The following is a 14,232-nucleotide window of genomic DNA, read 5'->3' on the forward strand; positions in this document are numbered from 1 at the left end:
TACCTCTTTTAATTTATTATTAAAAACTCATTGAAAATTATAGGTAATATTTTTTTACCTTTAAAACCACAATTACAGACCAACTGCCGAAAACACAATAAACCTAACTTGACAAAAAATAAATAAACAAGATAGCCTATAAGCTTTTACTATTAATTGTCGTCCCGCCACTTTGTTTAATTTACAAAGTGTTAATTCAATTCACAATCCACAGTAAAGGAGAAGTGTTAATTTTTTTTTATTAATGATTGTAAAGAATTTCGTGTGCAATATTTATGATATCCACTTTGGAATTGGAACAATAATATGTGTAATTAGCAATAATATTCACGCCTATTTTCAGAGTGTAAAATATTCATTTTTTTTCATCAAAGTGCTTAAAATGACGACTTTACAAGTATAATTTTACAAAGATTTTCCCCCCCTCAGCAGGGGGGTACTCCGTACCCCCCAGACCCCCCGGTGAGCTTGGTTAAACAAGGCCTCGCAATTATGTATTGCCCCAGGCCTCGCATTTTATAAAGACGGCTCTGACTAACACAAAGCTGTCTGTATCACTGTACAACCCCGATTTGTGATACAGACAGCTTTGTGTTAGTAAACAAATCGGGGTTGTACAGTGATACAGCTTTGTGTTAGTATACAAATCGGGATTGTACAATGATACAGACAGCTTTGTTAGTAAAAGAATCGGGGATGTACAGTGATACAGACTGCTTTGTTAGTAAAAAAATCAGGGTTGTACAGTGATACAGACAGCTTTGTGTTAGTAAAAGAATCGGGGTTGTACAGTGATACAGACTGCTTTGTTAGTAAAAAAATCGGGGTTGTACAGTGATATAGACAGCTTTGTGTTAGTAAAAGAATCGGGGATGTACAGTGATACAGACTGCTTTGTTAGTACAAAAATCAGGGTTGTAAAGTGATACAGACAGCTTTGTGTTAGTAAAAGAATCGGGGTTGTACAGTGATACAGACTGCTTTGTTAGTAAAAAAATCGGGGTTGTACAGTGATATAGACAGCTTTGTGTTAGTAAAAGAATCGGGGTTGTACAGTGATACAGACAGCTTTGTGTTATTAAACAAATCGGGGTTGTACAGTGATACAGACAGCGTTGTGTTAGTAAACAAATCGGGGTTTTTATTTGTTGTCAAGACTCTTTTTATATGCTTATTTGATTTAAATTTCTGTAAATTATGCATCTGAAATGAAAATAACACGAACAATAGTTATTTCCTTACAGTAACCTAACAAAGTGGCCTTCCTTGCACTGATTAAAGCACAGAAAGTGGCTAATTGTTTTTTTGTGACAATTACTCCTCCGAAACTAATCAACCGATTGACATGTTTTCGGCGTCATTGGAAAGAGCGTAACGTGAAGTTGTGCAGGAAACTTTCTTTTTAGGGAAATAATTAGAGAGTGAGGCCCTAGGGCCTTTTAAAGTTTAGTATTTCTCCATAAGATTAACATGGTAAACAAACATTGTTATGAAACTCCAGCTGTTGTCAGAAATGCTGTTCTGCTATTTAATTTAATTTGTTTACAAGGAGAATTGTTTCTTGGTGCCATGTGGTCAATGAATTAGTATTTTGCGTATAATGCAATACACTATATAATTATAAAGTGATAGTAATATGTTCTCCATTTAAATAACCAATAAGCACAATTGAGCCTTTGCCTAGATATGTTTCCTGGTAAGTGTGTTGTAACTGTTGCTTATAGTATCTTATAGTAAAACCAAATTATTATTTTCTGCATTTTCACTCCGTAGCGAAGCACGGGCAGAGCAACTAGTTTACTATAAAGCATATAAATAATTAGTCTTTCAAACACTGTACAACACGTTTTTAGGTTAGGTTAAATCCAAACATTGAAAAAAATAGGATACACTGTACCAGCTGATCGTAGTCGTAATATCTTTAAGTGTTACCAACTTATTTTTAAGCGTACATGGATTACGTGCCTAATAAAAGCTCGTAAGTTTAACTTTTTAGTAGATTAAATTTAGTCGGTTAAATAGTTGTGGGTCTACATACATTTGGAAAGGCAGTTACTGCTGATTTATATTTTATATGTAAACTATAAAGAAATGGGTTGAGTACGAATTAGTCTTCATTGGAGTAAAATATCAGCACCTCTGTAATATGGCCAGCAATCGTCTTGAAGCAGTGTCCGGTTGAAACGTCCCACAGCTTTATAAATGTGTCCTTGGATGATGAGACCAATATGTCTTTGTCAGTAAAGAACTGCACTTGTGTGACAACACCCTTGTGTCCACTGAGACGCCTTAGTCCACTTTCGGCCACCAAGTCCCACACAACAATCTCTGCATCCTGTAAACAATAAATTCCTTTCATAAATAATCATTGAAATTCACTATACAGTTAAAACTTTTATGGGTAGGTCTTAATAAAATACCCCCACCGCAGCAAACCTGAAGACTAAGTGAATTTCCATTTACCTGGCTGGATTTCTATTAAAATATTCCCTTAGAATTGTAAGATTTTTTTATATTTAAACAACATTAATTTTAATGAACACTTAGGTTTGCTGCTACAGGGAAGGTATTGAGATATGTTTTTACTTTTTTTATTAAAATGTTGATAGTTTATTATAAAATTTTAAAAATTTCCAAATTTGATTAAAAAATATCCATAAACAAGCAAACAAAGACAGTTTATTTATTCTCCATCAGATGAGAATTTAAACTAACATTTTTTAATTAGGCTATGTCTGTCTCCGCTAGGCATACAACAAAGCTTCAATATACAAAATCATTTCTTTTTTAAGCTCTACAAAATGGTTTGGAAAGAAATTTGGACATTTTATGTTTTTAGAGTCAAAATGGGAAAACCCAATTTTTACTCCATAAAGGCCCCCATAAACCCCTGTTCTCATAGTCCGATTATGCTGGTTCGCGAACTTGTTCAAATGGAACATAGGTATAGTCAAAGAGTCAGTCAGTGAGTCAGGGCTTTGCATTTTATAGGTATAGATTAAGCTCTACAAAATGGTTTGGAAAGAAATCATTAAGTTTTATGTTTTGAAGGCTTAAAAAGGTGAACCCTATTTTTACCCTATAAAACCCTTTTGCCCTGGTTTGCATTAAAATTAACGTGGGATTTCACGTTTTTTTTTCATTTGTACCAAATTTCATAAAAATTGAATCAGTTTTATTTGAGTTGTTGCTAACGGACACACATATATCTAGACATATTTTAACACATAATTAATAACTGTGGGTCTTTTTTGAATGCATTTTTAACCCTCTATCTGGCGCTGGTCGATTTTCGACCACTAAAACGTGAGTTCTCAGTGGCGCTGGTCGATTATAGACCAAGATGACATGGGTCGGGTTTTTCTATTATAAAAATATGAAAACAGTTTTAAAACGCAATAAATCTTATACCATTAGAAAGATGAGATTTTGAGGATTCATTTTCATGCATAAAACATTATTGAGTGAGTATTATGTAGCGAGAAACGGTAGTTTGAAAAAATAGAGAGTTCAAAATAGATTTTGGCGGTGGAAAGTTTTGGTCACCTGACTACAAAAACAGCTGTTTTTGGTGATTGTCAAATAAATTGTATACAATATTAGTACATATTCTGAAACTACAATAAATTCCCTACAATTCCCTGTGAAACTATAAGGTTGATTGTAAAAACTTCATTTGTTTTTAAAAATGTCATAAATATTATGTTTTCGTAAAAAAATCTTCAAAATTTTACATTCTGACGTAAATTTCTCCGACATTTTAGAATTCAACTAAATATAACTATATATTTTCAGAAAGATCTTTTTATTACCTATTGTACAGTATCATTTCATTTTTTGTTGACGCATTCTATTATTTCCTACGTGACAAAAAGAAATTTGGTAGTTTTTCAAAAAAGAAAATATGTATGAAGAATTAATTTTTTTATAATTTTATTTTTATGAGTATTTAAAAAACATAGAAATTTCTACGTAGGGAATCATATTTCACACAAACTTTACATTTATTTGAAATTTCTAATTTGCATAATCCCAAAATTTGCAAACCTTTTGCTACCACGCCTAAACGCATTGCTAGGAAAAGAATATTTTTATATTATTATATTCTAAATTCATCACTGAAATAGAAAATATATATATGTGTGTACTTATATTCACAAATAAATGTTCTGTGGCAAAATATATTATACCACTACAAAAGTGCCAAAATATACCCGCCACTGGTGAATAAAATGACCGCCAGATCTAGGGTTAATAAAATAGTAGCCTTAATTACCACCATTTCTTTTATATGTATATGAATTTGAACGGATAAAATTCCCTAGCTTACAAACCCTAGGCCTACTTTATTTTTAGACCTTACCAGTGCTCCAGATGCGACTCTGTGGCCGTGACAATCAAATGCAAAACAGGTGACTGCTGAACGATGGCCAGAGAATGTGTTCAGGTTTTCAGCGTTTTCCAGATTAAATGTCTTGACAGAACCATCACTATATCCCGCGATGAGAGTCACTTTGTTAGGACTGACTGCAAGCTGTGTAACTTCATGTTTTTCACCAGGAATCACAAGCCTCTGTAAAAGATAATATCATTTAAATATAAAAGTTTGAATCATTTAATATAGGCCTGTAGAAAAATTAGCCTCTGAAAATGTCCCTGTTGATAAAATAAAAACATAATTATCATTCTTTTCATGATGCAGTAAACACTCGTGAATCTGAAAAGATTGGTTTAAATATGGTTTAAATGAAATTATGCCTAAGCTAATATTATTTAGAGACAGTGGTATTCTGGGGTTAAGGTACCTCTTTATATACAATGAACAACATTTTACAGAAAAAAACTTGACTAATATTTCTCAATTAAAAAAACAGTAGGTAGGTACTGAAATATATGAATCAGTGAAAATTTGACATGGGCCATTCCTAACTTTGACATTCTTAGGCGATAAAAGAGTCCGCAGGCCCCCCCCCGCAAGTTTGATCGCTGGGCCCCCTTCTCCCAATAATCTTTTAAAACATTATATCACTCGTATTAGTTACTGCCTTAAATTGTACTTAAGCTTGGCACAGCTTCTACCGAGGCACCGAGGCGTCATCATCGTCTTCCATGATCGTGGCAAAATCGTGAATACTTCCCGTAGTCATGGAAGAAACATTGTGATTGCAACCAAACCTATGTCATCATCAGATAACAACATCGTTGTCTCCTGCGTTCACGGCCCAATCCCTAATATCTCCCGCGACCTGTGGCGACAGGGAAATAATTTTTTTCCGCAATCGTGGCAAAATCCTAAATATCTTGCTCGCGGAAAAAGAAACGTCAATAACGTCTTCCTTATTCCGGCAATAGGCAAAATATTGAACGTCTCCTGTGGCCGCGGAGACATCGTCATCGTCACCTGCGGGGAAATGTTCTCGTTGATATACGCGATTGTGGCAAAAATATAGGCCTAATCTTTCAATTTTGTGAGCGTGATCCTCGCGGACATAAAAGCTTTTACTTTTAATTGGGCATTATTGCATTGAGTACTGAGAAAATAGGCTCGAGCTTGATTTTCTGACTTTGTGCTTGATCTCTCAAGTTTGTAGGCCAGGCTCTGCTCGGCTCCGAAAATTCTACATTATACAAAAATCAACAGTTTCCAAAGCAAAACGATTTTGAACTGATCTGATTTGGTCAGCGGCCTATAAAAGTAAATAGAATTGCGGGCCCGTGTCCCGGTAATATTTCCCAAAAAATCCCCGTCAAGGCTCACGGGCCCCCCTAGCTCGTGATCCCCCCCCCCCCACCACAGGCCCTATTGCCGCCACTGATTCTTACAATCTTCTGTGAAAGGACAGTCCATATAAAGCAATGTCTTTAATAAATCTGTCATTGATTTATGACAAACATCTATCAATGTCATATGACATTGATTTAGTCTTTAATGTCAACAAGACTAAAACTGCTTGGCAAATTGTAAAAACAGAAACGAATACTTCCGCCAGTAAAATAGATAAATTTCCATTTTTATCCGAATCTGTAAACATAAAAAATCAGTTAAATTATGTTAACAAATTCTTTACAGAAACTTGCAAACTTCTAAATGTTAATTCTGATCCTGAAAGCTCAATAAATTTTTTACAACAAGGGGTCCGACCTAATTCCATGTTAATATCTTTCAAAACTACAGATCCTCAAGAAATTCAGCAAATAATTAACGAATTAAAACCTTCCAAATCGTGTGGATGGGATGAAATATCACCCTTCATCTTAAAACAATGTTCATCTTTTATTTCAATCCCACTTGCTCATTTAATCAACACTTCACTCTATACAGGTGTGTTTCCGGATGTACTTAAGCTCTCAAACGTGATAACAGTTATAAAAAAAGGCAATCCAAAAGAACTAACTAATTATAGGCCCATTTCATTACTGCCGACATTCTCAAAAATTTTTGAAAAGATAGTTTTTAATAGGTTGTATAATTACCTTGATAAATGTCAACTCTTCAACATGAATCAGTATGGGTTTAGAAGGGGTAAAAGCACTGTAGATGCCATATTCAGTTTTGTATCTGAGGTTGCGGATGCTCTTGACAGGTCGCAGAATGTATCTGGTCTCTTCTGTGACCTGTCAAGAGCGTTCGACTGTGTAAACCATAATATACTGATTCGGAAGTTGCAGTTTTATGGTATATCGGGCAGGACCAGTAAATGGTTGGTTTCATTTCTATCCAACAGAAAACAGTGTATAAATTTGCAGTCACTGGGAATTAAATCTGATTATAGATTAATCACAGATGGTGTACCTCAAGGGTCCATTCTTGGACCCTTACTCTTCCTGGTTTATGTCAATGACTTGCCCATGACCTTAAATTCTAAATTGGTTATGTTTGCTGACGATACTTCTGCTATCTTCACCCATCCAGATAAATCAATGTTTCCACAGCTTATAAAACAAGAATTCCAAAAGCTGGAAAGTTGGTTTCAAGCTAATGGACTTTTACTAAATCAATCCAAGTCTCTTTTAATGAACTTTAAAAAAAATTATTTTAATAACAATTTTTTACACGAAAACACCACTCTATCTTGCAACCTTGCTAACTCCACCAAATTTTTAGGAATAACAGTAGATCATAAATTAACCTGGAAAACTCACATAACAGACGTCATCAAAAAGTTAAATAAAGCATATTTTGTAACTCTCATTCTTTCTAGATCAGTTGATATTTCTACTCTTATGATGGTATACTATGGACATGTTTATCCTATTCTCAATTACGGAATTATTTTTTGGGGAAATTCCGACAAAAATAAAAAAGTTTTTAAATTGCAAAAAAGAATAATTAGAACAATTTATTCTATCAAAGCTAGGGGTTCTTGTAAAAATACATTTAAAAGCAATAATATCCTTACTTTTCCCAGTCTGTATATCTACAATTTATTAATTTTTATGAAACAAAATATTTCTAAATTTTCTGTTAATTCGGACAATCATAATTATAATACCCGACACAAAAGCTGCCTTTTATACCCTAAACATAAATCCTCAACTTTAGAATCTTCTCCCCACTATACTAAATGAATAAAGGATAATTTGATTTGATTTGATTTGAAATAGGTCCAGATTAAAGAGGGGTTACTGTAGCAGTAAAACCTTTTGGGTTGTTTGAGGAAATTTCAATAGATCAATCCTGTGAAGTGGAACTACAAACTAATTGTTTACAATCACTTGTTTGTCACTTAACTGCTTAAACATTATAAAAAGATCATACCTCCGCCGCAGCAAACCTGCAGACTTTCCATTTGCCTGCTTGGATTTACACTAAAATGTCTCCTTAACAATATCACATTTATTCCTATTTAAATAGAATTAGTTTAACGAGTACTTAGGTTTGCTGCAACAGGGAGGTTATAAAAGTGTTTTTGATGTAAAATGTTAGTAAAACCCCCCATAAACCCCCGTTTCCATAGTCCGATCATGCTGGTTCGTTCGCAAACTCGTTCGAATAAATGTAGGTTAATAATTTGTAGCAAATTTCATCAAAATCGGATAATCTTTGCTCGAGTTATCGTGCTTACCGACAGATATGTATATATACAGGGAGCGGCAGAAATATCTGACGGTTTTCAAGCGAGTACCGTCCGGCAGCCAAGTGGAGGAGGGTGGTGGGGAGCGGCTCATTCTCAAGGCCAAGTGAGACAATTTTAGTCGCCATAGAGCAGTGGACCGGTATACATCGCGCAATTGTCGTTGAGGCGTATTTTAAAAATGGCGATTTTGTTGTTGATAGCAACGTAAGTTTCGTAGGCATTTTAATGTGGCTCGTGGGGAACCTATCCCATCCCGAAACACAATCGGATACCTTTAGATCCACAGGATCAACTGCAAAACGTAGGCCTACAGGCCGTCCAATTTCAGTGAGGACGCCGGAGAACGTGGAGCGAGTCCGACAAACTGTGCTAACGAGCCCGCATCGCCCGGCGCGTGGACAAGCTGCTGCTCATGGCATGTCTGAGCGCTCTATTCGACAAATTTTGCTGAAGTTGTTGGACGATTGCTATTTTATATGGGTGAAAGTGAAGGTCTGAGTGCAAAATTCGTCGAGTAGAGCGCTCAGACATGCCATGAGCAGCAGATTGTCCACGCGCCGGGCGATGCGGGCTCGTTAGCACAGTTTGTCGCACTCGCTCCACGTTCTCCGGCGTCCTCACTGACCTTGGACGGCCTGTAGGCCTACGTTTTGCAGTTGATCCTGTGGATCTAAAGGTATCCGATTGTGTTTCGGGATGGGATAGGTTCCCCACGAGCCACATTAAAATGCCTACGAAACTTACGTTGCTATCAACAACAAAATCGCCATTTTTAAAATACGCCTCAACGACAAACGCGCGATGTATACCGGTCCACTGCTCTATGGCCACTAAAATTGTCACACTTGGCCTTGAGAATGAGCCGCTCCCCACCACCCTCCTCCACTTGGCTGTCGGATGGTACTCGCTTGAAAACCGTCAGATATTTCTGCCGCTCCCTGTATATATGTATGAATTTTAACGGGTGGTGTTTTTGGCCACTAAGGACTTCAAAACGAAAAAGTAAATTGGTCCCGGGTCCAGGACTTACCATGAGTACTACGGTAATAGCTTATTCCCTCAACGGGAAATTCGCTAAAAACTTTTAAATGTTTCAGTGATGGTGGGTAACTAATTAGCTATTACATTCCCTTCATATTTGTAAATAGATGTGATTTTTAAATGTCATTAGCAGTTAATGTTTATGTTTTTACTCAACAAAGGTCAATTCAGTCGGACAAAATAACCAGTGGGTGTGTTGTAAGGCAATTAAAGTATTTTTTGTCATACTGCAGCAAAAACAGCCGTTTTTATTGCATGCGATGCGGGTCTAAAGTTTAATTTTTACTCTCTAGGGCGTAAAAGGCATTTTTAGCCAAGGCGTATAAAAGAAGGTGTGTGCATAGTGGCGTCACGTGCGACCTGAACACGATTTTACAAATTTTAAAATCAGTAAATAACATTGCAAATACTTCTTTTGGGCAGTTCAATAACTCCCAATAAACGTGTGCTGTTTAAAATACAATTTAAGAATTAACAGCTGTTTAATTCAAAAGTATTATCCACATGATAAAAATGTAAACAAATCTGTGGAGGGATTTTTAAGGGCTTCTGGGGCAGAGCCCTAACGGGATTCACTTCGTTTTTCTTTTGATAACTCATCTAGAGACCAAGACCTTTCTTTGGACACCTCTACCAAGTTTCTACGCCCAGCCGTTCTCTCAAATTAGTGGAGACAAAGTTTCCAATTAAATATTTGGATTCCCCCATGGTAATCTTATGGGAGAAAACCCAACATTGATGTATGATCCTGCCCAAACTAATAAAGATTTCAAAAAATGAAAAAAACACTTTGCAAAACTACAGATCAGGGCCATTATTTTGACTTTTTAACCATTAAAATCGGTCCAAAAATGAAGGACGAAGTTCTGTTTACGAAAATCGGCTTAGCGTATTATATTTTATATAGATTCGCTATTTTTTCCTACCGTACCTAAGTAATTTGTTTTAAAGATATTATTAATGCTTTGTTTTCTCCTTATTTTGCTTTAAATTTTACTCTTTACATGTTTTTCCATAACTTTACTCCTTGACTCCCAAAATTTAAGTTTAATGTCAGAATTTTATATATTTTACCACTTTTACGAGGTTATAACAGATCCTTTACCTGTTTTATGGGCGCACGGGTATTGAAAGCTGTACACATTTTACTGTATTAGAGCTAACACCATGGTATGAATGTTAAGAAGGACCATATAAAAATTCCCCCTCTAAAATCGATTTCCCCCTTATATCCTATAGCCACCATAGGTGTTACGGTCTTAATCACATTTACTCAGTTCTAGATTAGCTGGAGATCTGGAATTTAGCTCGTTTGTAAGTCTTGCGCCTTTTTTGAAAAGTTACATTTTGCAATATTAAAACCCCCCTGAAATATCGAATTCCCCCCCCCCCCCTTGTTAATCTTATGGGGAATAACATTGAAAGTGGCCGACTTTGGTATGCGGATCTAAAAGTTTTGAATCGTGCTAGAGATTTAAAACTTTACAATAGTGTACAACATTACCAAAAAAATACCCCCGCCGCAGCAAACCTGCCGACTAAGCGAATTTCCATTTGTCTGAATTGATTTTCAGTTAAATATATTTTAATAACATTAGGTTTAACGAGTACCTAGGTTTGCTGCTACAAGGAAACTAATAAAGTGTGTTTTTGAGTAAAATATTGATAGCTTAGTACAAAATAAATAAATTTGCCAAGTTTGATCAAAATATATTCATAAACAAGCAAACTACAACATTTGACAATTTTCTCCATAAGAATAACATGGGAATTTTAAATTTACAATTTTTTTAATTTTCTCCGTTACTAATATTCGAACAAAAATACTTTTATATACTAAATTATTTGTTTTTTTAAGCTCTTTAAAAAGGTCTAAAGAGAAATTGGGAAATTTTGTGTTTTGAGGGTCAAAAGTGAGAAAAACCAATTTTTACCCCATAAAACCCCCCGTAAAGCCCCGTTCCCATGGTCCGATCGTGCTGGTTCGCGAACTCATTCAAGTTTATCCCGCTTTACACCTTTAAACCAAATTTCATCAAAATCGGACAAAAATTACTCAAGTTATCGCGTTCACGGACGTATATATATATATATATATATATATATATAAGTCTATATATATATATATATATATATATATATATATATATATATATATACATATATAAAAATTTGAACGAATAGTGTTTTTGGCCTCTGGGGACATCAAAATGAAAAAGTAAATCGGTCCCGGGTCTAGGTCTTACCGTGCCACCTACGGTAATAGCTACTTCCCTATAGGGAAATTCGCTAAAATAACCCTTACAATTTTCAAAAGCCCCATTTTAAAGTTTTAACCCCCTCCTCCCGAAATCCAAAATGAAGGACATTTGAAAACCACACATAACGTTTTTCTTAAAGCCCCCTATTTAATATGAACCCCCTATTTAATAAACGCCCTATATTACAGGGATTTAGAAATTTGTGTATGTAACGCCCTCAACAAACAATTGAACCCCCCCCCAACCAGTTCTTGAACCACTGTCTTTCATCGTGGTAAAAATTTAAAAACTTTCACCCACACAACACGTTTTTATAAACTGCAATTACCAACTTAAAGCCCCCTAATTAATAATAAGGGCCCTTAAGCCCCCTTATTTTATAAACCATAGGGGTTTAGAATTTTTTGTATGTAACCCCTTCAGAGTTACTAGTCTTCGTTTTAAAACCAACGAATAATTTAGACAAGTGTAAACAATTTACAACCCCCCCCCGAAATCAAACCCCCCCACTATAATTTTTCTGAATCAAATACACATTAGGCCTAGTTGCATTAGACTACAGTGCTTAGAATTTTACCAACTTTTTTATTATTGTATTATTTTACTCAGTAGCCTACCGGTAACAGATTTTTTCCAGGGATATTTCCAACAATCCCCCAACCAACCTAGGGAGCCTGGGGGAGTATGTTTTATATAATTGAAAAACTCTAATTTAAGTAGCCTTAGTGGAAAATAAATAGTTACAAATAAATTGGCAAGATTGTATTTATACATATTTAACAGAAACAGCACAAAACGTCATACAGGATAGCTCAAGTTGTAGAGATTTTATTACACTTTAGTGACATCACTAAACCCAAGCACTAAACTACTAAACCTGTAGGGGAACCCCTCAGACTATGGTCGGACTACGTCACATTTTGGCTGATTGGAGGGGTGGGGGATGCGCGTGCACACAGCTTCTTTTATACGCCTTGCCGTCCCGGGTCCAGGTCTTACCATGAGTACTACAGTAATAGTTTATTCCCTATATGTTAAATTCACTAAAAGGCCACCAACCTCTTAAAAACAAAAAATTTATATATATAGCCATGTGTGATCGTTACTTGCGATGGTGGCAATGCCATAATAATTGAAGTCACGTTATTCGCGTCTAACACAATCGCGGCAACATCCGCGATAATCTCCAGCGATTATCTCAGCATCCATGACTATAGGCCTATTTGTGATTGCGGTCATATCTCTGATTATATTTCAATCGCGGCGAGATTCGTGATGATTTTCTGTATCGCGGCAACAGCCGTGATGATTTCTGGCGATTGTGGTGACGTCCTGTATTCGTAATTGTTTGCTGCGGTCAAGATTTTCCACTTCGCAAAACGAGAGAGGCTATTTAGTAGGCCTAAGCGTCTCGTAAATTTTTGAAGTTATTAAAAAAACCATAGTCCGAGGGGTTCCCCTACGGCACAAAAAACATACTACTATAACCCAGAATGCCAACCGTATGATAAAAAGCGTTAAGTACTTTGAGAGAGCCTTTTTCTCATTTTCTGGTAGATTTGGACATAATCTGCTATCTTTCCCGATTCCCTGGGACCAAGACCTTTAGTTTAAGCCCTCTCCCATCATCCTGCAAGCTGTCAAACTCTCACAATTTTGATTTAAAAAAAATTGTTTACAGAATTAATAATATAAATAGACAAAACAATTGAATCACTTTAACTTTAACAACTGTTTTTTTTTTTTTTAATTAGCAAATTAAATTGAAAACAAGCTAGGCCTATGAAAACTATTTCAGTTTTGTAACATAGTTTGTTTAATAGTGCAATATGACAAAAAATATAGGGTAACTTAGTTCATCTCACGGACAAAAAGAGTATTTTTAACCCTCGCTCATTTTCCATCCTTGGCTTGGCCTCGATCATAAAACTTTAGTTCGGATTAAAAATAGTCACTTTAGGCCCCAAAGTGATGAAATATCCTACTATTAAACTCAAAAGCACCATACCATGATACCATTAACAATATAAGTTAGGGGCTTCTTAAGTATATGTTAAAAGGTCTACCTTTTCACAAAGACGCATGTCCCACACAATGATGTCTTCTGATGCACCAACAGCAACAAATCTTCCACTTTCATTGTCAATGACAACAAATGTAGTATTACAATTACGGCTTGCTATTATGTTAAAATTTCCAGAGGGAGCATACCTCAAGTACTGTTTGGTGAGACCCATTTTTTTACCTAAAACAACATAAACTTAAAAGTCTTAACTACAAACTGTACAATAACATTACAATATAGTTACATTAATTAATTCTTGAATGTGGCAGATTGCGTGAAACTATAGCCTATAAATATATACACCTATCCGAACTGTCTTCGAAATCAGAGGTAGGCCTATACTTCATACGGTTGTTTCAGAGATTACCCTGTTGTCGGGTACGTATAAATACACTAAGAGCTTGTTTTTACACTTAACATGAAATGACTTTATTTGCATTGCGCGATTAGTTATATAGAAATTGGCCATATAAAAACAGGAGGTAAATTAGTAGAGTCTGATTATAAAGACAGTAAACTTAGACCCAATCAATGGTACGAGTTTGAGGTTATTACGGTTCAAAGAGACCTAACACAGACGTTTCCTACTTTATGTTGTTAAGTCTACTGTCATCTTAAAATCTAACTTACAAATATTCTCAGTTAGGCTTCCGTATCTGTTGTCAAAAACAACCGAATGAAAATATTGATCAATACGGTAGGCCTAAGTTATTTTGATTATTTCATTTGATCATTTGGTTTGGATACATCATTAACCAAACGATATCCCAAACAAAATGTTTTTCTT

The 14,232-nt window shown here is 35.5% G+C and overlaps 1 protein-coding gene across 1 annotated transcript in view; it reads right to left on the minus strand.

Annotated features, from left to right (window-relative positions):
* The window catches only part of LOC128983493 (WD repeat-containing protein 3), a 45,848-nt gene extending 32,223 nt beyond the window's left edge, over positions 1-13,625 (minus strand). The window contains exons 1-3 of the mRNA XM_054402796.1: positions 13,447-13,625; positions 4,364-4,573; positions 2,138-2,335 (exon numbers count right to left, since the gene is read on the minus strand). Coding sequence (XP_054258771.1) covers positions 2,138-2,335; positions 4,364-4,573; positions 13,447-13,617 — 579 coding nt within the window. The 5' untranslated portion in view covers positions 13,618-13,625. The remainder of the gene's footprint in view (positions 1-2,137; positions 2,336-4,363; positions 4,574-13,446) is intronic.
* Positions 13,626-14,232: the final 607 nt, after the last annotated feature.

Source organism: Macrosteles quadrilineatus, unplaced genomic scaffold (genome assembly GCF_028750875.1).
Source record: "Macrosteles quadrilineatus isolate MER2022 unplaced genomic scaffold, UCM_ALF_1.0 Scaffold_1__1_contigs__length_201487025, whole genome shotgun sequence".
Taxonomy (NCBI): Eukaryota; Metazoa; Arthropoda; class Insecta; order Hemiptera; family Cicadellidae; genus Macrosteles; species Macrosteles quadrilineatus.